This window comes from Diabrotica virgifera, chromosome 1 (genome assembly GCF_917563875.1).
Source record: "Diabrotica virgifera virgifera chromosome 1, PGI_DIABVI_V3a".
NCBI lineage: Eukaryota > Metazoa > Arthropoda > Insecta > Coleoptera > Chrysomelidae > Diabrotica > Diabrotica virgifera.
In genome coordinates, this window is record NC_065443.1 from 285,660,956 (window position 1) to 285,685,510 (window position 24,555).

General features: G+C 30.2%; 1 protein-coding gene across 1 annotated transcript in view; it reads right to left on the reverse strand.

Annotated features, from left to right (window-relative positions):
- Positions 1-24,555, reverse strand: part of LOC126893467 (angiotensin-converting enzyme-like) — a 245,854-nt gene that overhangs the window by 61,718 nt on the left and 159,581 nt on the right. Inside the window, exons 22-23 of the mRNA XM_050663701.1 lie at positions 13,956-14,160; positions 3,972-4,227 (exon numbers count right to left, since the gene is read on the reverse strand). Of these exons, the coding sequence (XP_050519658.1) occupies positions 3,972-4,227; positions 13,956-14,160 (461 nt within the window). The remainder of the gene's footprint in view (positions 1-3,971; positions 4,228-13,955; positions 14,161-24,555) is intronic.

Consider the following 24,555-nt stretch of genomic DNA (forward strand, 5'->3'; position numbering starts at 1 on the left):
AACGAACGGTATCAGAAATAACGTCTCCTCCAACATCAGTAGACCAGAATCCATTTAAAGAACCTCTCCGTAAATCTAAGAAAGCAAAAACTGTTCCTGAAGATAATAGGAATTTAGCAGAAGATCTTACTAAATGCACTAGTTCTTTTTTCCAAGATAATTCTGATAACGGATATCTAACCCAGGAAGAATTAATTGATTTCTTCGAAAACGCACACGGCTCTGCTGATCCTCTCAGCATTGCTAAAACGTATACAGAAGATATCGAAGGACTACTCAATTTTTTAACTAAAATCCATCCAGCATTAACTCCCAAGTATCTGAAAAGTCGCTGTACAAGATTAAAAACTAAAATTAATAAACAGCTATTATTATCCGCTTTCTATACTGACCACAGTGAATACAGCAGCGACGCCTCTGCTGAAATTTAATACAACAACATTCAACTGTATACTGCAATGGAACCTAAATGGGTATTACACCCATTTAGAAAAACTTAAATTAATTATAGCTAAATTTAAACCATCTGTAATATGCCTACAAGACCCACTTCAAAGAAGATAACTCTCATAATTTAAGGAACTATACTCCGTATTATAAGAACAGAATAACTGCTAGCCATGCTAGTGGGGGAGTAGTAATATATGTCCATAACTCATTTAATACCGAAGTAATACGTTTAAGAACTGAGTTGGAGGCAACAGCAGTATCTATAAAAGGCCCCCACAAAGTTAATATATGTAATATTTATTTTCTTCCGGACTAAGACCCATCCATAAATGAAATGACTGAACTCTTCAATCAAATTCCAGAACCGCGTATTATATTAGGTGATTTTAATGCTCACAATATACTTTGGGGAGGCAAAAAACAGATTCCTTGGGACGTAAAATCGAACAAATTGTTACCGATTCTAATATGAATATCCTTAACGATGGAAGAATCACAAGGTTCAATATTTCCACCGGAAATGGGTCACCAATAGATTTATCCCTTTGTGACCCTGTCTTACAACCAACTCTGTCGTGGGATGTGACATCTCATTTGCATGGAAGCGATCATTTTCCTATCCTAATTATGAACAATAACCATATCTCCTCGTCAGTTCCGTCCAATAAATGGTGTTTGAAAAATGCAGATTGGTCTCTTTATTCCTCTTTAATTTCACAAACAATTTCTCAGTTGGTTCAGCCCTTCGATACAGATATTGATATCAACTCCAAAGTACTCCATTTCGTACAGTTTTTAACGTCAATAGCTCACGAGTCCGTAGGTTATTCAAAATTTCCAAAAAAACGTGCCCCAGTCCCGTGGTGGAATTCTCATTGCGAGGCAGCAATTAAAGAGTCAAAAAAGGCATTTTATAAATTTAGAAGGCACCCAACTTTAAATAGCCAGCTAGAATTCAAAAGATTAAGGGCGTACTGTAGATACACCTTAAAGAAGAGTAAGAGAGAAGCCTGGAAAAAATATGTATCATCTTTAAATTCACCTACCTCGACTTCTGAGGTTTGGCAAATGATAAGCAGAATGTACGGGAAAAAATCATTTAACACCATTCATTACCTAGAACACGATAACCATATTTATTCAACTAAGCAAGAAATAGCCTCCGTACTAGCAAACGTATACGAACAACATAGCAGTGACGAAAATCTCTCTACAAGTTTCCTAGTCCATAAAAATGAAGTTAATAATGCCTGTATAAATCTTGATGATCACAATAATTTACCTCTAAATGTTACATTTACGATGGACGAACTGTTAGAAACGTTAAACAAAGTTAAAGACACTAGCCCAGGGCCTGACAACATACCTACGACATTTTTAAAAGCTATGCCAACGGAAGGCAAACAATATCTTTTGGCTCTCTATAATTTCATTTGGACAAATAATGTTTTCCCAATTGATTGGTACGATTCCATTATTGTACCAGTTTTTAAACAGGGCAAAAATAAATCGGACCCAGAGTCTTACCGACCAATCTCTCTAACTTAGACCAGTCCAGGTCTACATTAGACAACATAGTGGATATTGAATCCGTAATTCATGAGTCATTTGGATGTGGTCAAGTATGTTTGGCTGTATTTTTTGATATACATAACACGTGCATATGATACAATTTGGAGATCAGATATCATAAGAATTCTATCAAGTTGGTCGATTAAAGGAAATATTATCAAATTTATTAATAATTTTTTTAATAGGCGAAACTTCAAAGTTCGAATAGACAACTTTCTTTCAGACTCCAAAATCCAATTAAACGGTATTCCTCAAGGGTCTACTCTTAGTGTTGTACTTTTCCTTATTGCCATCAATGTCATCGCTAAGTCACTTAGCCCATTAGTCAAAGCCCGTCTATTTGCTGATGATCTTGTTATATTCTGTCGTGGTAAAAATATATCAACAATTACGACCCATTTACAGCAAGCCATTTACAAATTAGAGAACTGGTCTAATACTACTGGCCTAGAATTTTCACCTACTAAAACGAAAGCAATGATTTTCAGTAAAACTCCAAAGAAATACATAAATCCACCGAAACTCTACCTAAAAAATATACCAATAAAGTATTCAGAATCGATTAACTTCTTGGGAGTAAAACTAGATAGCCGACTATCGTGGCAAGACCACATCCACTTTCTTCGTCTCTCAGTTCAAAACGGCCTTAACTTAATGAAAATTATATCTCATAAACAATGGGATGCAGATTTCCAAACTCTTATGACTGTATACAAAACCCTAATCCGTTCAAAACTAGATTATGCTGCTGTTGCCTACAACTCAGCAAAAGGTTCACTATTGAAAGTGCTAGACACAGTTCATAATTCATCAATTAGAATTGCACTGGGAGCACACTACACAAGATCAGTTGAGAGTATGTATTTTGAATCAGGTGAACCATCCCTTCAACTCAGGAGAGAATAACTTAGCCTCATGTATGCCTCAAAAGTATCAACTAACCCACAGCTACTTGTTTATAAAAACACATTTACAGATAGATTTCCATCGACATTTAATAGGGGGAAAAGATTGGATCCTCCGTTTTATCATCGAGTGAGCGCAACGTTACAAAGCTTAGACACAATTATTCCATCCACTTACAATATTTTTAAAGTCAGTCAAAGCATGCTACCATGGACAATTGCTCTCCCTGATTGTAATACAAACCTATCTGCATTCAAGAAATGTGACACACATCAAGAAACAAGATCATGACAAAATGGCAAACAAATTGGAACAAATCAAACTCTGCATTAAGAACAATCAAACAAAGTGTATTGCCGTCGAAACATCCTACTAAGAGAAGAGACCAAGTGCTCATGTCCAGATTGCGACTTGGTCATACGAAGATCACCCACGACTTTATATTAAAGAAAGAAGCCCCTCCAATGTGTTATGTGTGTGATAGTGAACTAACAGTGCAACATATAATAATAGACTGCCCCCTCTACGTTATAGAACGACAACATCAACAGTTACCAAATACATTTAAAGATTGTTTAAGTGAAAATAATTCATTCAAGACTCTCAATTTTTTACGTACTATAGGACTAATTAACCAAACTTAATACTTTGTAAAACTTTGTAATTTGATGTCAATACAGTTCATTGCTAATAACCCTTTGTGGTTGAAGCAAATTGTAAATACTGAACTATTAATGTTAAGTTAATGAGAAAGCTGGAAGCTTTTGAGATGTGGCTTTTTGGAAGAATTTTGAAAATACCATGGCCCGATCATATTACGAACGAAATGGTGTTGGGAAGAGACAGAGAATTTTGACCACTATTAAAAGGCGAAAGACAGCATATTTGGGGCACATAATTAGAAATGATAAGTGAGGGTGGTTGCAACTGATTATGAAGGGTATTATCGAAGGAAAAGGGGTCCTGCAACCTTCATTAGTGGAGTGGGCATTAGAAGAAAAAGAACATATTGGTAGAGAAATTTCAGAATAACTAATTCTTACCAGGTTCTAAAGCTAGATCGCAGTTGGTTTTGTTGTTATAATCACAAATTTTTGCCTTGGAGTACACAGATTCCATGTCACTAATATGTTTGTTCAAAGCCTTGAGTTCTGCTTCTGGTAAGGCTGCGCGTCCAAGAAGTGAGTAGGACTTAAACTGCCTCCTCAGATCGGTAGAAGAGAAGCGTTTCCAATCGAACTGCTTCACTTGCTTCCAGATTTCTTTACCTTGTTGGGCGACTTCCGCAGTTACATTTAACTAAAAAACAGTGGATTTTACTAAAAAATTGGTTATTATAATATATAATAATAATAATTTAATAATATTTATTTAGGAATAACAATAAAGATTTTTAAAAAATAAAAAGCATAATGAGTACTACCTAAATAAACATAAATAACTCACTGAAGTTGAGCTACCTTGTATATATATTATTAATATACATACAAAAGTAGCACCCCTCGTGCGTGAGACTTAAAAATATAATATATTAACTTACAATATAAACAAAAACAAAAAATATTTAACAATTGTATAAATGTATACAGTTATATGGGAATTTATAAAAATACTAAAAACTCTAACATTAAATAAGAAAAAAATAAAAATATACTAATTTTACTATATGTAATTTGTGATATAAGTGTGTCCATCAATTCAAGGAATGTTGCAGTTGATAATAAAAATCTCTATAGATGTAAACTTTATTTTCGATATTTATTTCATACTTAAGTTTATTTATTAGAATTGTCCATTAATAAGTTCTTCGCAAAATTTTGTTGATTTGCTCCCAATCCATTGTTTAATTTCATATTTATACCTATGTTTTTTATAATTTTTAAATTGTTTTAAATTATCCGGTAGTAAATTGTACAATTTGGGCCCTATGTAACCAACATATCTTTGAAGGATGGATTTATTACATTTTGGTAGAATTGCATTATGTTTTATATATCTAGTTTGATGGGCATGACTGTTAAAATTTAATATTAGGGAGTTTTTGTGCACACAAATACGTAAACGTAACGCATCTTTTTGACATATACGCTTGCGCATTAATGGTTGAACTCCCGTATCGCGATACGTATTACCTAAGGTTACGGGCTGGTACGTTAGGTTCATACTATGGAGACCTACACAGAGGAGAGGAATCGAGATAGGACGACCTTGAAATTTTTGTACACGATTTTGCCTGTTTGCTTGGTTTCTCGCTAGGGCGGCGGTGGCGTAGAGATAGATGCTACTTTTGCATTGGAGTGAATGTGAAAATTTCGAAAATAATTAATTATTCGTAGTTAATATAAGATTATTGGTTTTGGTGGTTAATATTATTTAAATATGAGTGCCAAGAAAGCTTACACTAAAAGAACTTGCTTCGTACCGGGATTTATATTGAGTTATCGTTCCGATAAAAAATTTAAAAAGGAACTTAATGAAGTTAATAAAGACTTTTTATAAATATTTGTCTTTACGTTATTTATAACGTTCATGGATTATACCTATTCGTTTGTATGTTATTTCCTTCGGTGTAAATAAAATTTGTCCCTATTATTGGTTTTTATTTTAACCTGAAAATTATAGTGATAATAGTAGGAGGATCTTGGAAAGTTTTTCTGTCGAAACAATGCATTTTTTGAGACAAAATATTTCACAAAAATTAACATTAATTTTATAAAAGTCAGACTATCGTCTGCGTAGTTTATAGACATATATTTTTTTTAACTAAATTTAAACATCTGATAGGTAAGCTTTCAGAATATAGATAAATGATAGTATTCAAAAGAAAAAGCAGTTTAAATTTTGATAAAAAGAATAATTAAAAAAAATTGATCAATAAACTTCAAATTATTTAAATAACTTTTTAAACTTTTTAAAAACAATTACGTACAGTTAAGTCAATTTTTTCAACTAACAAACTTTTTGATATCAGTTACAAAGATATTAAAAAATTAATTTGCAGTTGAAATACCATTGGTATAAAAATGTGGCAGTTAGATAATGTGACAAAATATTTCCGCTTCAAAATAAGCTGTCCTACATATTAAAGTAATGACAAATTTAAATTTGATGTCACATCTCCATCTACAATGGTATAAAAAGAATACACTTTTTACCACACGTCGATATGTTATAAGGTTAAAATAATTTGTTTTTGGCATAAAACATATTCAGCTACAATCCACCAATAAATGAATGTCTAATTACGCTAAAAACAAAAATAAAATGAGTTAAATATTAAATAAGTCCATAAGAGCTAATGTATTTGTAGCACCTATTCGAACACTTGCGCCTCTAGCGGCGATTGCTGAAAGTTGAATTAGAGGTTGAAAAGTTAGCCCACAAACGATGCATTGCGTTTCCACTCCTTCTTACAGGTCTCCATAGTTCATACGCATCCCTATCGAGCCGAAAGTCACCGAATGCACACGAGGATCTTGCCCGATTACCTACCAAATGAACATTTCATCAGCGTACTAACCGTTTATAAACATTTTAAGGTTATATTGGTTATTGGTTTAGTCTATTTGAGTAAAATTATTCTGTTTGTAATTGGAAATTGGAACTTCATAATAGATTTAAAATTTTATTGTTTTTAAGTTGTCTATTAATAAAGCAAAACAAACAAATCTTGTATTAATTTAAGAAATACGCACAGTGATCACCACAATTAATAACTAGATAAACAAATGACCTAGTTTCAGTAAAATTTTCAAATAAATATTACCACACTATTTACATTATACCTACTGGAATTCTGATGTAGGTATACTGGAATTCTGATGTAGGATAATAATTTACAACTAAAAAGTAGGTATAAACAAAAATAAAAAAAATTTAACCTAAGGAAAAATAATATTTTTATATTTAAATAGAAGCAATTAAAACCATACAATTTCATCATTCATTTATCTTTTTTTACATTAGTATATTAATTGTATATTGTGTGAACATTGTTTTATTTTTTTGAATGTCAACGGAATTTAAAAGTGACTTTACGATTTGCTTTACGTTACGTTAAGGCAGTTACAAAAACTACCTATTTTAACATTCATCCTCTACGACACGTTAGTTGCTTTACGTATACGGAGATGCGTACGTTACGTAGCAACAAAAACTCCCTATTATCTTTTTTTCATGTATATGTATAAGGGCTTTATAGCAGAATAATTTACGTACAGTTAAAAATTTACTTTCGTTATATAACAGCTCACTAGAATATCTTAAATTTTTTCCGTGTATAATTCTAATTATCCATTTCTGAATAATATTTATAGAATGTAAATAATTATTGCGTATTCCACCCCATCCTAAAAGACCATATGTGAGTTGAGATTGTATAAGTGCATAATAAATAATTCGTAAATGAGTTATTCCTAAAAATTGTTTTAAAAATTTAAATCTTGATAAGAGTCCTCTTAGTTTATTTACTATATTATTTGCTTGGCTGTTCCATCGTAAATGCTTATCAATTATTATACCTAGATATTTAATTTCGTGTGTATGTGGAATTTCATTTTTTGCATCAATTTTTAACGGGCCAAGATTTGGAAGGTTATTAACATATGATGTAAATGGCATATATTTTGTTTTTTCTACATTTAAGGTAAGTTTATTAAACTGAAACCACTTTTGAATTGTAGCAAAATCTGTTTCAGCTTTTTGTTTTAAGTTATTCCATGTATTTGCATCATAGAAAATAGCTGTGTCATCTGCAAAACTTATTATCTTACCTGTGATATTCAATCTAAATAGATCATTAATATAAATATTGAAGAGAATTGGCCCCAAGACTGTTCCCTGTGGTACTCCGTAAGATATAATTCTTCCTTTACCGATTTCTCCATCTATAGAAACATGTTGTTGTCTATTTAGCAGATAACTTTCTAGGATGTTATATGCAAGTCCTCTTATACCATATTTTTGAAGTTTATTCAGCAGTATTTTATGTGAAACCGTATCAAATGCCTTTGCTAAATCGACAAATATACAAAGAGATGGTTTTGCATTATCAAGAGCTTTGTAGATGTTAGCTGTTAGAGTACAGATTGCATCTTCCGTTGATTTTCCCTCTTGAAACCCATATTGACATTCAGATAGTATATTAAATTTTTTAAAAAAATTTGTAAGTCTTATTTTAATTATTTTTTCAAATATTTTGCCTATATTTGAGATCAGTGTTATAGGCCTATAATTTTGACAATATACATAGTACAATCATTAAAGCTTAAAATGGATAAAAACCTCGCAATTCTAATTGCCTTTATTGATCTTCTTGAAAATTTGGAATTAAGTTCATTTTACCCTCCTCTTCAAACTTGACTTGGTCACAAAGAATGCTTTTTATTTTTAAGGGGTGAAAACTTTCCCTTACTCCAATAAATTTAAAACTTATGAATTAAAGCGGTAATGGGCTATAATTATGTTCAAATATGTTAAATGTTGTTTGTTTCGAATCATGACTTTTATATTTTGATATTTTACAGCTCAAAACCCTTAAAATCAATCCCACCTACAAAGATTATTTAAAAAATATGGTCAAGAAACGTGAAATTTTTTTTTTATTTTTGATCGTACTAGGGGAATTTGTTTCCTTCAAGTACAAGAAATCTGACACTTAATTTTTTTAATAATGCAACCACCAAAAACCACCCTTAAGAATGAAACTTGGGAAAAAATTAAAAGTTAATAAATGGAAGCAGTTATAGACATCAGTATGTTTAAACATGTTAAATTTTTGTTGTTTTTTTACAATGCAACTAATAGTTCGATATTTTATATGTAACTACCCTTAAAAACTACCCCTTATACAGTTATTTAAAAAATGGCTAAGATTATGAAATCATTTTATTTTCGATCTTAAATAAAAAATATATATGATTTAAATATAAAAACCTGATACATACAAGTTTTCAATTTCATTCAACCTCTAAAAACTACCCCTTACCATAAAAATTGGAGGAAACATCTTTTTGAAAGCTTGAAGTAATGGAATTCGTTACAAATATGAAAATTAATTGTTGCTTATGATATAATGATATGTTTATAAAATTTGTATCCCATAAAAATATTCGTTTGAGGGAAATTAAACTTTTTAAACTTCACATTTTGATGATAATGAAAAATATTTTTTATTTTACAACATTAAATTAAGTATAAAGTTAATATGATTTTTGAAGTTATACCTACTTCTTTAGGCTCTATGGGAGTGAAATTTAATATGCGCGAATTCATCAAAAACCTTGTTCCCCGGCGCAGACGCATTATACCTTTGCTCTGATTGGGTGTTCAAATGACATGACAATAATTGTTCAATATGGAGGTTATGGATAAACAACATTGTAAATTAGCATTGTTTATCTACGGACTATCTGTTTATCTACGGTCTATCTGTCTATCTGTTTATCTATGGTCTAGTTATACAATGCTAATACAATGATATTAGTTTTTATTGTTGTGAGGACACAGGCAAGCAAAAGTATAAACTTTTTAAATAGTTGTAAAAGCAATAGGTACGTACTTAATTGTAAATGTTTCAGTATTGTAATAAAAAATTACATAGGTACTTACGTATTTGGAAAATATATGTACATATCTATTAGTAGGTAATGCTTTGATTTACATAATTTAATTACCAACAAAATTTCTACTACTCTTCATCTAGTATACCTATTGTTTTCTTACTCTATGTTCTGTTGTATTTTAATATTTTAATTCCCTTTGTGAACACACACACAAAAATCAAACTATTTTGATTAAATTCAGAACTGTCAAACAGTAAAACGTTCAGTTAGCCTACCTTCCCACATGACAAGTACGAGTAAGTGGTCAAGTCGGGTGACTGGTGTGTGTAAGTGGATTTCAAGTCTAAGCACGCGGGTTCGAATCGCAATGCAAGTTCATATTTTTTTATTTTTTTTATACATTTTATGATTGTGAATATATTCGTTATATAATTTTTTTCAGAAAATGCGTATTTAGGTAAAATTTTTGCCAACAATAATTATTATTGTTCAGAAATCATTTCTTTGGTGCATTTTTTCAATGTGTTTGTGTGTGTTATATTCTTTTATTTTTTAACTTTTGGTATTGTTTTAATAAAAATATTTGGAAAGTAGTAAGTATTAAAATTAGTTTAGTATTTAAATAAAATACAAATAAACTGTTTAAAGTACATATATTAATTTCGTTGGAATCATATAGTAGAAGTATAACCTCTTACGTGCGTACAAAGTACACACACATTCTTTATTAAAGTATATATCAATAATTTAATTTCAACTTCCAAATTTGTCTATTTCTTCTGCATCAACTTCCTTTTCTTCTTGATCGACAGGAGAACTATTTTGGCAGCTATCACCAGAGCAAGAACCGCAAGATTGATTGCAATATAATCCAAGTTTGCTTCACCCACAAGTTGAGCCACATCCTTTTTTGTAATTGCAAAATATTATTTTAAGTAGTTCTTCTGGTGCAGGAATATCCGTCATTTAGTTTGGTACCAAGGTGCCATTTACTTTTGTCCATCCCCAATCAGCAAAATTGAGAGTTTTGTTGCTCGATATGTAAATAAAAGTAGTGATGAGCAAAACAAGAACAAGACCAAGACCAGCCTAGTCTTGGTCTTGGTCTTGTTCTTGCAGGCTTGGTCTTTGTCTTGGTCTTGTAGCTAAAAGGCAGTCTTGGTCTTGGTCTTGCACTAGCCGGTCTTGTTCTTGGTCTTGGTCTTGCTGCAAGAGTCTTGCTGGTCTTGCTTTTTTGGTAGTAATAATTTGAACCAAACAATTTCGAATAAAATGTACATTGAAATAAATAAAGATTTGAAGAATGAAACTATATTTTTTGCTTTAAAATTTTACAAGAATGTAGAATGTAGTTTCAAACGGATACCAATTTTAACATTATACATTCACCTAATTATTTCATTAAAAAGTATGAATGTTTCAAATGTAATGGTTTATTTTCAAATTTCAATTTAAAGTTGAGTTGAGACACAACCTGCTTTTTATACATTCAATAGCATATGATATAAAAGAAAAAAAAAGTAAAAAAAAAGAAGAAAAAAGAAAAAGTTATGAGTTATATTTTATTTTATTTGGAGGAAATACGCGCTTTATTGAATTATACATATTTATATACAAGGAAAAAGCAAAACTGTGTTTTTTATGTGGAGAATAAATTAAAAAACCTTCAATTTTAACCAGATGTAAAATTATTATTGAAATGATGTATCGAACGTGAACACTCATTAAAAAAAATTATTTTCAGTTTATATGAACGTTTAACCTATAAAGTTTGTACACATACTTAGTAAACATTCTGCATATACAGGGTGGCTGTATAGTGTGACAAAGCTCGATATCTCGGAAACTGTTTATAATAGAGAATAACTGAAAATAGAAAAATTAGAGAAAGTCATTTTCCGAAGAATCCAGTATCACTCAAAAAAATTTCATTACTTTTAGCTTTTAAGTTCCAATTAGAAACAAATATGGCGGAAAATCTATTATACTGGAAACTGTTGAACTGTCATAGGAAAAATTTTATTTCTGTTTCTACATATACACTGTGAGCTTCGCTGGTGTCGCTCCCAGCGGACTACTAATTCAACTTTCACCGGTAATTTTTAAATTTATTATTTAATTGTTATCGCTTAATATTTACAACGCAAAAAAGTAATTAAATTGTAATAGATTTTTTTTTTAAGATTTTGCTAATCATTTTGACGTTCTATTGACAAAATATGAATTTCTTACTTCGGATACTTTCACAATTATCGTGTAGATGGCGCTAAGATTAATTGATTAATAGATTAATAGAACATTAAAAAAACTTAAATTCAGTATTTAAAACGTAAGTATATTTAAGGTAAAAATATATACCACAGCTTTGACCAACTAATATTTTTTATAATTAATGTTTTTAATTTTAATTTTAAATTAATCACTTTGACATTTATGTCAAATTTCCGGTAAAGGTTTACAGACTTGTCACTACTGGCGCTCGCGAATTTGTAAATATCCCCTCTACGTACGAGCTCACAGCGTATACGGTTTTTTAAATGTCATTTTTGGGTACTACAGAAACGACGTCATCAGTATTCTTTTCATAAAATGTGTTCTTATACGACAGTCTAATATGGAGTATTTTTTTTTAAATTCGATTGTGCGCCCCTTTTTTTACGTTCGATTGCTTTTTTTGTTATTTGAGTGGCTTGCTTACGTTAAATACCCTGTACTTACAGTCGTAAAATTATAAGATAACGCTAGAAAAGTTAGAAGAGGGATGTTAAAACGAATTCCCCCTTAATCTGTTTTACTACCGATCAAAGTAAATATCAAAATTGTTGATTTTTAGCTTAAAATATTATGTATTTTAAAAATTCGATATTGTTTAAGGTTTATTACAATGTAAGTATATAGGTATTATTGAACTAAAAAATAAAGTTAAATAATAAGAAAAAATTGTCGCAAAAAAAGTGCAAGAGTCTTGCAGGTTAGTCTTGGTCTTGCGTAGTTTTGCAAGGTTCGGTCTTGGTCTTGGTCTTGGTCTTGAACACCTGGTCTTGGTCTTGATCTTGCAAACCAAAAGACGGTCTTGGTCTTGGTCTTGGTCTTGCTGCAAGACCAAGACCAAGACCGCAAGACTAAGATCAGTCTCGCTCATCACTAAATACAAGCAGAACTGCATGTATGAAAGAATAAATACTCCAAAAACATCAAAATTTAGACGCTTCGTAATTTTCAAACATTATCTCTAGAAAAATGTATTTGGTTTTTTAACAATAACTCGGCTTCCCTTTAAGCTTTTTGTATTCACTTTCATATCATTTTGTTGGCAATTTCACAACCTATAAGTTCATGAGAGTTACAATCTTTTTAGACCCTTTTGTTCGGAGAATTTTAATGTTAAATGGCTAAAAAGACGCTCCTTTTGCATTGAAATCAATATCTTAAACGCCTATATCTCGCTTAATTTATAAGATACGTGAGTTATAAAAAAAGCAAAATTTTTAGTAAAAAAAAAAGCTAAATTTCTGCTCAGAACACGTTTCTTCATAAATCCAATAGTTTTTGAGATATTTTTAAAAAACCTGTTTTTTGAAAAATCGAAACAAAATAAAACAAGTTTTTTCAAAATGTAATTACTCTACCTACATAATTCAAACTTTTGGAACGTATCGTAGGCACACAAATAAAGTTAATTTTATATGGGCTATGATTGATATTAATTTTGACGCACATGGCATACATTTTACCGTCATTTTTTCTTTTATAAATTCGAGGTATTTGACTAATTTTCGTCATAGCTTGCCCAATTTTCATGTTAGAGGCTTTGATGAAAGCTTATCTTAAAGGTCTAAAAAAGTACTTTAAAAATATTTATTAACATTTTCTATGAAAAATGAATCATTTTTCCCTTATTTGAGCTCAAATTTTTACATAAATTTACAAAAAACAAAAAATTTGTTTTCAATGACTCATAAGTTGCTTAATATTATCTAAAAAATTTAATTAAGACCTCCTTTGTTTCCTTTGATTTCCTTGTTTGCTTATAAGCTTCAATTTTAATGAAACAATGAATTTTTCCAAAAAATGCGTAATTTTCGAGTTATTCGCGAAAAACTATTGAAAACGTGTTTTTTTTTTTGGAACTTTCAATCGCGAATAACTCGGAAATTATTAAATTAAGTAAAAAATTTTATTCTACATTTTCTTCATAAAATTAATTTTTTTATCGATTCCCGGTGTCATTTTGAAATTTTAAATTTCCATTCCCGAGAAAGGGTGGCATTCTCCATTAGCACCAAGTCAGGTTTGTTATTTGCATCATTTTTGAGCTACTGTCAAAATTTCAAACAAATCCATAAAGGCCTTTAGAATTGCGAAGTGAATTGCTTGAATGAATGTATACTAACAAAAGAGATATTATTTATATATGGAATTCCTAGATTTTATAAGCAAGATTAAGACGTTACTTAGACTTACAGTAATTTCAAGATTATAATCCGTAATGTTAGAAGCATAATTCCAGTCAGCTATCATTGCCTTATTCAGATTTTCCTGAATCTTTTTATTAGTCACTCTTATAAAATTATAAGCAGCTGCTTCTTCCTCTTCTATATTCGGATCCTTGCCACTGGCGGCAAGAACAAAATACAGAATTATGACTATCACAGCCACCATGGTTACTCTGAAACAAAAAAAAAGATTGTCAGGATTTTCTGCATGAATTCAGCATTTAGGTATATAGTCTCTAAAGAGAAATAAAAAATTATTAATAATAAATATAGCCATTACTATAAATGACGCGAATATAAAAGGTAGCCCAAAGAAAACAGTCGACCTCGATATTTGGCAGTACTTATTAGATTTTTTCTACGAGCGTGAAAAAATGTCTACTTTCGCGCACGCATTTTAGTTTAGAAAGTTTCACTTTTCCGCACGCGTGTTACCTTTCCGCACGCGGTTTTTACTTTTCCGCATGCGCGTGTTAATTTAGATATATTAATATGGCTTTAAAGTAATTATAATACATGCAATAAACTAATATTTAGATATTATTTACTAATTTATTTCAAATATATCTTATTATATTCCTGTTTTAATGAAATTAACGCGACAATTCAATGAAATAAAATTATTTTGACATAATTAGTCCTGTCGCCAGGGGGGGGGTACAACGGTCTCCTGTATTCAGATGGACTTACCCAAGTTTTTTTATGTATTTTGACCCGTAGAACATGAATTTTTTGGGTAACAGTTGATCCGGATGTCGATAAGATTGTTATAAACAAAGAAGTTGAGAAATTACATAACAGTGATTTCTCGCAAAACAAAACATTTTTTTGCATTTTTTGGTCCATTCTAACCAAAAAATGTTCCTACAAATGCTTTCGTAGGATGCATAGTTTTCCAGATAAACGCTGTTAAACTTTCAAAAAATAGAAAAATTCCAATTTTTGAATCCGAATAACTTTTGATTAAAAAATAAAATAGCAAATCCACTTACCGCATTTGAAAGTTTAAGTCAAATTATATCGGTTTTAATTATTTGCATTGCTAAAAATTTATTATCTTATTGTTAAACAAAGCTATAAACACCTAGTGCTTGAGTGATGTTTTCAATGATTTCTCATTTAAAATCGAACGAGTAGGTAGAGTAGGTACAAGTGCAAGCGAGGCGAATTCTACGTAGCATGCATTAAAACGCATGTATTAGGCACAGAAAACACTATGTGTTTATAGCTTTTTTTAACAATAAAAAAATAAATTTTTAGCAGCGCAAATATTCAAAACCGATATAATATGACTTAAACTTTCAAATGCGTTAAGCAGAATTGCCATTTTATTTTTTAATCAAAAGTTATTCGGGTTCAAAAATTGCAATTTTTCGATTTTTTGAAAGTTTAACCGCGTTTATCTGGAAAACTATGCATTCTACGAAAAAACTTGTAGGAATATTTTTTGGTAAGAATGGCCCAAAAAATACAAAAAAATGTTTTGTTTTGCAAGAAATCGCTGTTATATAATTCCTCAACCTCAACAAGTATTCGCATTTTACGTTTTTCAACTATTTATGCTACACTTAGGACCTTCATATTTCACCCAGAAAAACTTTATGATACAGTTACACAATACTGTAAATTTCATTAAGATCGGTTTAATAGATTTTGCAGAATAAATTTTGAAATCCAGCTTTCGCAAAAAAAAGCAGATAGCAAGTTGAATTTTTTGCTTATAGAATTGTACTGTATCTTTTATTTGCAATTTGCATAACTAAAATCGATTAACTACCACGGCGTCAGGATTTTTTTAAATAAAAACTAATTATTGGTGCTACGCGCAGGACAGCGGATAGTTTGCTCTGACTGGGCATTCCAATGACCGTTGATAATGATTGATAGATTTTAATTTTTATTACATTTCGATATAAATAAATAAATTTGTTTATTGCAAAATAAAAACACATACTCTATCCTTTGAAATAACACTTTTTTTAGCAAAAATTTCTTTGTTCATATATTTTAACTTAGAGAATAAAAGTTTATTATTTTTAAACATATGCAATTGTTTAAACAATATTTCACAAACAATAATAAAATTAGTTTGATGTTTATGAAATTAAAATATTAAAATACAACAAAATATAGAGTAAAAAAATAATATATTAGATAAAGATTGGAAGAAATTTTGGTGGAAATCAAATTGTGTGAATCGAACACCGCTGTCCTGCGCGTAGCACCAAAAATTAATGTTTATTTAAAAAATTTCCTGACGCCGTGGTAATTAATTGATTTTAATTTTTCAAATTGCAAATGAAAGGTACAGTACACTTTTATAAGCAAAAAAAAAATTCAACTTGCTACCTGCTTTATTTTTAGTGCTGCAACATTTTAAAAAATGAATTTTTTTTGCGAAAGCTGAAATCTATTAAACCGGTTGGTTTTAACCAATAAATTTTTTTTACATATAAATTTTTGACCATGTCTATATTGCAGGAAATTTAATTACACAACTTTTATGTTAGTACAACTTTTCTCAGAAATGAATAGTTTTAAAGTTATAAGCAAAAAACCAATAAAAAAATCGAATTTTTCCTTCATATTTTGACATTTTGATTATTTAAACAATGTTCCTGACCATTTTGAGTGGAAAGATAACTCAAATATTATTATCTGAGTTATTTTCAAGCAATTTCTGCAAAAAAATTTGAGTCACCTCTCAACGTCCATCTCAAAACAGATGCGCCCTGGACTATAAATATTTATCGTCGTATATGTCGTCGGTAGTGCGGCCGATATGTGAAACAATTGCACATTTAATGATACAAGCATATAATTTGGACAACATATACTACACATATAAAAGTTCAAATTTAGATATGAGGCCATCTCAGATTTTGCCTTTTACAAAAATGGCGGGCATTCAAAATGGCGACTAAAAATATGTGTTTAATAGTACCATAACTTTTGAACGAAAGGTCCGATTTCAACCAAATTTGATATATAGGTTCTTTTTTAATTTACAAGATGGATGTGGTGAACCAGAAGAATCGGTTTACCAGAAATTGTGTTTTTACTAGTTGTTTATGTAAAAATATGTTTTTTTTTTTCAATTTTTTCCCTCTGTATATATCAGTTTTTCAAAAAGGTAATACCGCAATTGAAAAAAACGTAAAAATATTTTGTAGAAGATATTTTGAACTTTTTAGTTATGTTAATTACCATTTAATAAATGCATAACGTATCTTTACATGTACCCTATGTGTGGCCGATTCGTGGAAATATTATAAGAATTATTGTGCATTTAATGGTAGAAGCATATAATTTGGACCACAAATACTACACACATCAAGGTTCAAATTTAGATATAAGGCCATCTTAGATTTTACCTTTTACAAAAATGGCGGGCATTCAAAATGGCGACTATACATATGTGACTAATAGCACAATAACTTTTGAACAAAAAGACCGATTTCAACCAAATTTGATATATAGGTTCTTTTTTTTTATGTGTAAGACCAAGGTCTTAAACCGGAAGAATCGATTTACCAAAAGTTGTGTTTTTCCTGATTTTTATGCAAAAACATGTTGTTTTTTTACCGATTCTTTCACCCTGTATATATTAATTTTTTTTTAAGTTAATAACGGCGTCGAAAAGCGCGTAAAAGAATTTTCTAGGAAATATTTTGAACTCTTTAGTTCTGTTAATTACCAATTAATAGATGCATAACGTATCTTCATATGTACCTATGAACCTATGTGCGGCAGATTCGTGCAAATAATATAAGAATCATTGTGCATTTAATGGTAAAAGCATATAATTTGGACCACACACACTACACATACAAAGATTCAAATTTAGATATGAGGCCATCTCAGATTTTGTTTTTACAAAAATAGCGGGCATTCAAAATGAATCTTCCGCATATAGGTACATGTGAAGATACGTTATGCATTTATTAAATGGTAATTAAAATAAGCCATGTGAAGATACGTTATGCATTTATTAAATGGTAATTAAAATAAGTGAAAAGTTCAAAATCATTCCTAAAAAATATTTTTACACTCTTTTCAATGACGGTATTACTTTTTTTTTTAAATTAATACATACAGGGTGAAAGAGTTGAAAAAAAAACAACATATTTTTACATAAAAAACAGTAAAACCACAACTTCTGGTACAGCGGTTCTCAACCTTTTTTACTCAGCGACGCACTAATGTACTCCCCACAGATTCGCGACACCCTTATATGTACAAATTTTTGCTAGTGGTAGGTAAGTACAGATGAATATATTAAAAAGATATATATTAAAAATATGTATATTAAAAACAGTTAGAGAGGAAACAATTACGGATTGGCAATTTATTGATTGGTATAACGTGGTATATACCTAATAGTTAAAAAAAAATGGTTGAATGCATGATTGGTATATTATAACAAGTAAAAAAATATAAATAAAAATATCGTATTCGTAAATCTCGCGACACACCTGCTAGGTTCTTCCGGCACACCAGTGTGTCGCGACACGGTGGTTGAGAACCGCTGTTCTGGTAAACCGACTATTCCGGTTCAAGACCTCGATCTTATTCATCAAAAAAAAAGCCTTAATGCCAAATTTGGCTCAAATCGGCCTTTCCGTTCTAAAGGTATCGTGCTATTAGTCACATATGTATAGTAGCCATTTTGAATGCTCGCCATTTTTGTAAAGTCTGTGAAAATCTGAGATGGCCTGATATCTAAATTTGAACTTTTGTATGTGTAGTATATGTGGTCCAAATTATATGCTTCTACCATTAAATGCACAATAATTCTTATATTATTTGCAAGAATCTGACACACATAGGTACATGTTAAGATACGTTATGCATTTATTAAATGGTAATTAACATAACTAAAAAGTTCAAAATATTCCCTAAAACATATTCTTACGCCCTTTTCAATGGTGGTATTACCATTTTGAAAAATTAATATATACAGGGTGAAAAAATTTCTTACATAATATAAAATAGTTTTACATAAAAAACCAGGAAAAACACAACTTCTGGTAAACCGATTCTTCCAGTTCACGACATCGATCTTGTAAATCACAAAAAGAAGCTATGTACCAAATTTGGTTAAAATCGAACTTTTAATTCAAAAGATATCGTGCTATTAGTCACACATGTATAGTCGCCCATTTTGAATGACCGCCATTTTTGTAAAAGGCAAAATCTGAGATGGCCTCATATCTAAATTTGAACCTTTATATGTTCAGTATATGTGGACCAAATTATATGCTTGTATCATTAAATGTGCAATTCTTATAATATTTGCACGAATCTGCCGCACTACGGTATATGCCGTCGATTCAGAGTGCTGGACTGCGCACCGTATTCTAAGTGAAAAATAAGATTGTTTTGCCTTCGCATTGCAATTGAATAAAAATGGTATACATTTTTATTTTTATTAAATATTTATTATTCCTTAATACAAAAATCGGTTTTTCAAGTATGATGTTTCCCACAGACACTTCAGCTTTTCATGTAGTATGAAATGTATCATAATGAGCTTATTTCATTGTTTTACCCTCTCTATACCTCTGTGGTTACAAGGGTCAAGATCGGCTAAGTAGAGAGGACGGATCGTGGTCTTAAAACTTAAATAACAGATTAATATGTACTTGATAAAGCTTAAATGTACATACGTAGTAATATCATCAAGTATGAGGGAAAATACAAAAACATGTAGGTCTTTGTAATTGTTTTCAGAGATATTTTATTTTTTAACTTTTGCGTATTTTTTAGGTCGTTACACGATAATCACAAATTATATATATATATTGTTATATTTCTATTTGATATGAAAATTAAATTTTGATAATTATAAACAAAATTCAATTTAATATAAAATATTTTCAATTTTCTCAACCACGGGCATATAAATTTAGAACAACCTGTATACAACAAATTGTTATATTTAATTTTAAGAAGTGATTAAACGAAACTCGGGACAATGCGCTTAGAACAAACAAAGTGAATGGCGTACCATTATCGTTGTTCGCGGAAGGTTCGATCATTAGCCTATGCTAAATAAAACTCAAGTGAAATCGATAATAGGTCATTATCGTAGTTCGCGGAAGGTTCGATCATTAGCTTATGCTAAATAAGACTCAGTTGAAGTAGATAATAGATCATTAAATTTTGTAATTAGTAGAAAGTAATTTTAGAATGGGAATTAACTATTTTTCTTTTGAAATCCATTAAGCATATTTAGAAAGATTAAAAATTGGTTTTGAGGAATACTGCGACTGAGAGTTGGTGGTGGAAGTTTGATTTGTGAATCTGGAAGGGATATTTAGAAAGTAGGGGAATGAATGACAAATAGAGATCAGAATGTTTTGAGCTGTCGAGAAGTGAAGTCCAGTAGTAGACGGTAGTGTACGGAGAGTGAGAAAGCCGGTGTAGTTCCGTGAGTGTGGAGTATCTATCGTGGAACGAGAGGTAGGCCAGGTTGAGAGTAAAAGAACCTTTTTGAGCCAAGAGTTCCCGGTAGCTGATTGCAGTTTCGAAAAAGGTAGAACACAGCATCACGACAGAAGCAGGAAACGAGAGCTATACGAGCTAGTTTCAGAGGAGAACATTACTGGAAGCCAGGACGAGGTTTTGATTGCAGCCAAGGATAGCAGGAAACGGGTCTTGTGTGAAAACATTCTCAGTTCACCAGAAAAAGGTCAGTCTCATTTGTTTGGACATGAATGTATGGGTTTTTCGTATTAAATACCACATTTAAAATTGAAGAAACATAATCAATAATATCAGAAAAGCTTCATCAAACTTAAATAGAATTGTTGCTAATAAATCATAATAGTTAAATGTTAATAAAAACTTTCAATTGGAAACCAAAAGGAAATAAGATTCCCATGTGTAAATGTTATGTTTAAGAATAATAAGATATAGCAAATATTAAGCAGTGATTGCCATTTAAATAAAATAAACAATATTTTGATTACAATTGTAACCCATATGTGTTATTATTTTACTCTTTTCTTTCCTATCCCGATTAGGAACCATTGAGAAATACTTAGAAGCCACGTATGTAAGTAATTAATTTTATAAAAAGCCCTGAGATTGAAAACATATTGATATGTGATCTGGTAAATTAATTAGATTATTATTAATGCATTGATTAAATTAAATGACATATAAAAATATTATCTCATATCAATAATCAAGATCACATCAATATATAAATAAAAATGTTAATAATTTAAATATTGAATTAATAATTATTATCAATATTGATTCAGTATCTATTGTTTTTTTTTAATATGAGTCTGTAAGTGAATGTTTGTCATCACTTGTTGTGAAGTCTTGATACAGAGATTAAGCAAACGAAAAGTCAAGAAAGATGAAGAAGATATCTTCGAACTGGAAAAGGCAAAATGCTCACTGAAACTTATTGTCTACAGGGTGAGGCAGATAAAGGGCCTATTAGAAATATCTCGAGAACTCAAGGTAAGAAAATGATGAAAATCGGAATACAGGGGTTTTGAGGTGTGAACTATTTAATGAAAATATCTTGGTCTCTTTGCTACTTCCGGTTATACCGGAAGTTAGTTGTAACTTCGTTTTTTTAAAGGGACACCCTATATACTTTTACATTTTTGGATTTTCCTTGATTTCTTCTTTCTTAAAATATAAGTTTTTATAATATTATACAGGGTAGGTTAAAAGATAATTACGTTTTTTTTATTAATTTCGTAGCAAAATTCACACCCTGTAGAATTGTAGTAGTTTGACATAATAAACTCTGTTTATGTTCAAATGATTTTTAATATAGTCTACTATGTTAAGAATTATTGGTATAGCTAAATTTTTCCTTTTTTGTATACAGGGTTGGTCGAAACTCAGAATGAGTATTTTCTGAGTTTTCTTAAATGGAACACCCTGTATTTTAGTATTGTAATGAAATGTTATTTTAGGATATTTTTTAATTTCTTAAGCAATCCCTATACCTAACTGCTTCAATTTGTGAGTTATTGGTGATTCAAGCCAAACATTAATTGCAACACAAAATACCTGAAATTTTATTAGGTTGGTCGTAAAAATATTCAATCACAAATAATTTTTCGGAAATAAATACATACTAATCGAGACTGATACTTAAAATTGTCAATAATGGTTGAGCTATCAAAATATCTACGTAGTTAAGATTGTTGGTGCGATTAACAATTAAGCACAAATTAAAGCAGTTGGGTGTAGGGAATGCTTCAGAAATTAAAAAGTACATACCATAAAATACCATTACAATACTAAAATATAGTGTGTTCCATTTAAGAAAACTAAGTAGACCATATTAAAAAACATTTGAACATATAAAGGGATTTTGATGTAAAACTACTACAATTCTACAGGGTGTCAATTTTGCTACGAAATTAATAAAAAAAACGTAATTATCTTTTAATCTACCCTGTATAATATTACAAAACCTTATATTTTAAGAAATAAGAAATCGAGGAGAATTAAAAAATATAAAAATATATAGGGTGTCCTATTTAAAAAAACGAAGTTACAATAAACTTCCGGTATAACCGGAAGTAGCAAAGAGACCAAAATATTTTCATTAAATAGTTCACACCTCAAAACCCTTATATTCCAATTTTCATAATTTTCTTTACTTTAGTTCTCGAAATATTTCTAATAGGCCCTTTATCTGCCTCACCATAATACCGGGTGTCCACTTATATTTTCCCCCATATTAACTGCCTATAACTTCTAAACGGCTTCAGATAGAAATATGCGGTTCTCGATGAAATATTTTATTTTAGTAAAAGTTTTGTCTGAATGGATTGAATTTTTTATATCGATTTCAAATACGAAAAGAAAAATGGCGGATTTTTGAAAAAAACGTTGTTGACTATTTTTTAATGGAACTCCCAGTATATTTTTTTGTAAATTGAAAGAAAGGTCATTCACCTATCCAGCGATATAAAGTTTTTCAAAATCGGTTGTCAAATCACTGAGTAATTAATTTTTAAAATGAGCGGTGCAACGTGGATATCACATACCTAAATAACATATGTAACTAAGGAAAATGATATTATGTTATGTGATTTCCACATTGCATCTTTCATCTTAAAAATTATTTGCTCAGTCATTTGACTACCGACTTAAAAAAATTTAATATCGCTGGATACGTAAATGACCGTTTTTTCAAGCTACAAAAAAATATACTGGGTGTTTCAATAAAAAAGTCAACAACGTTTTTTTTTCAAAAATCCCCCATTTTTTATTTAAAAGCGACATAAAAATGATCATTTACCTAAAAACTTGAAAAAACGGTAATTTCCCTATCCAACGATATAAATTTTTTTTAAAATCGGTGGTCAAATGACTGAGCAATTAATTTATAAAATGAGAGATGCAATGTGGAAATCACATAACATAATATCAATTTGCTTATTTATGTTATTTAGGTATGTGATATCCACGTTGCACCTCTTATTTTAAAAATTAATTACTCAGTGATTTGACAACCGATTTTGAAGAACTTTATATCGCTGGATAGGTGAATGACCTTTATTTCAATTTACAAAAAAATATACTGGTTGTTCCATTAAAAAAAATCAACAACGTTTTTTTCAAAAATCCGCCATTTTTCTTTTCGTATTTAAAAGCGATATAAAAAATTCAGTCTATTCAGACAAAACTTTTACTAAAATAAAATATTTCAGCGAAAACCGTATATTTCTATCTTGAGCCGTTTAAAAGTTATAGGCAGTTAAAATGGGTGAAAATATAAGTGGACACCCGGTATATGTGGAGTAAATACTCAAATAATTCGTGAAGTTACGGAAGCAAGAAAGGCATTTTCTAAAAGGAAATAAGTTACGTTACCGAAAGAAGTGAAGAGATTATCTAGGGACGTACAAAAGGGGACCTATGAAGAAAAAATCGACCATGTATCTAAAAGTAAGAAAGAAGAAGAAAAATAAAGTATAGCGTTTTGGGTAAAATATAAAATTTATCAACGGGTTTTTTATTTAGAAATACTATGTTTTCGTAATGTAAAGTGTATAAAGGGATAACACTAAATAGAAAATAAGAATGAGGGAGACACTTGTGGTCTAAATAGCAAGAGATAAATCACTAATTAGTAAAAGAAGTATCGGTTGACCGCTCAAAAAAAGGAGCGACAGCCTTCCATAGAGGTATCTCTGAAGATACTAAGACTGTGCGGAGTTCTTCACTAGGAAGCCTATACCACGATATACCAGACAAAATATTATAGTAAAGTCTTACCTGTATGAAATATGTCAGATGGATATATAATAATAATTATTAATATTACATACGTTCAAACACAAGCATTCAAAAGCAATATTTTTTTATCATTCAATGATTTATATGGAAACAGTATAAATTAATTAAATTTCTATTTCTATAGATTAATTAAACTGTTAGTAATAATATGTTTTGATTATAGGAAACAATAGAAATTATTGCACATTACATAGAATCCTTAATTTTTTATTGAGTGTGTTAGTGTACATAAAGATAACCGATATCGCGCTCGTTATTTGACGTTCATATATAATATTTCG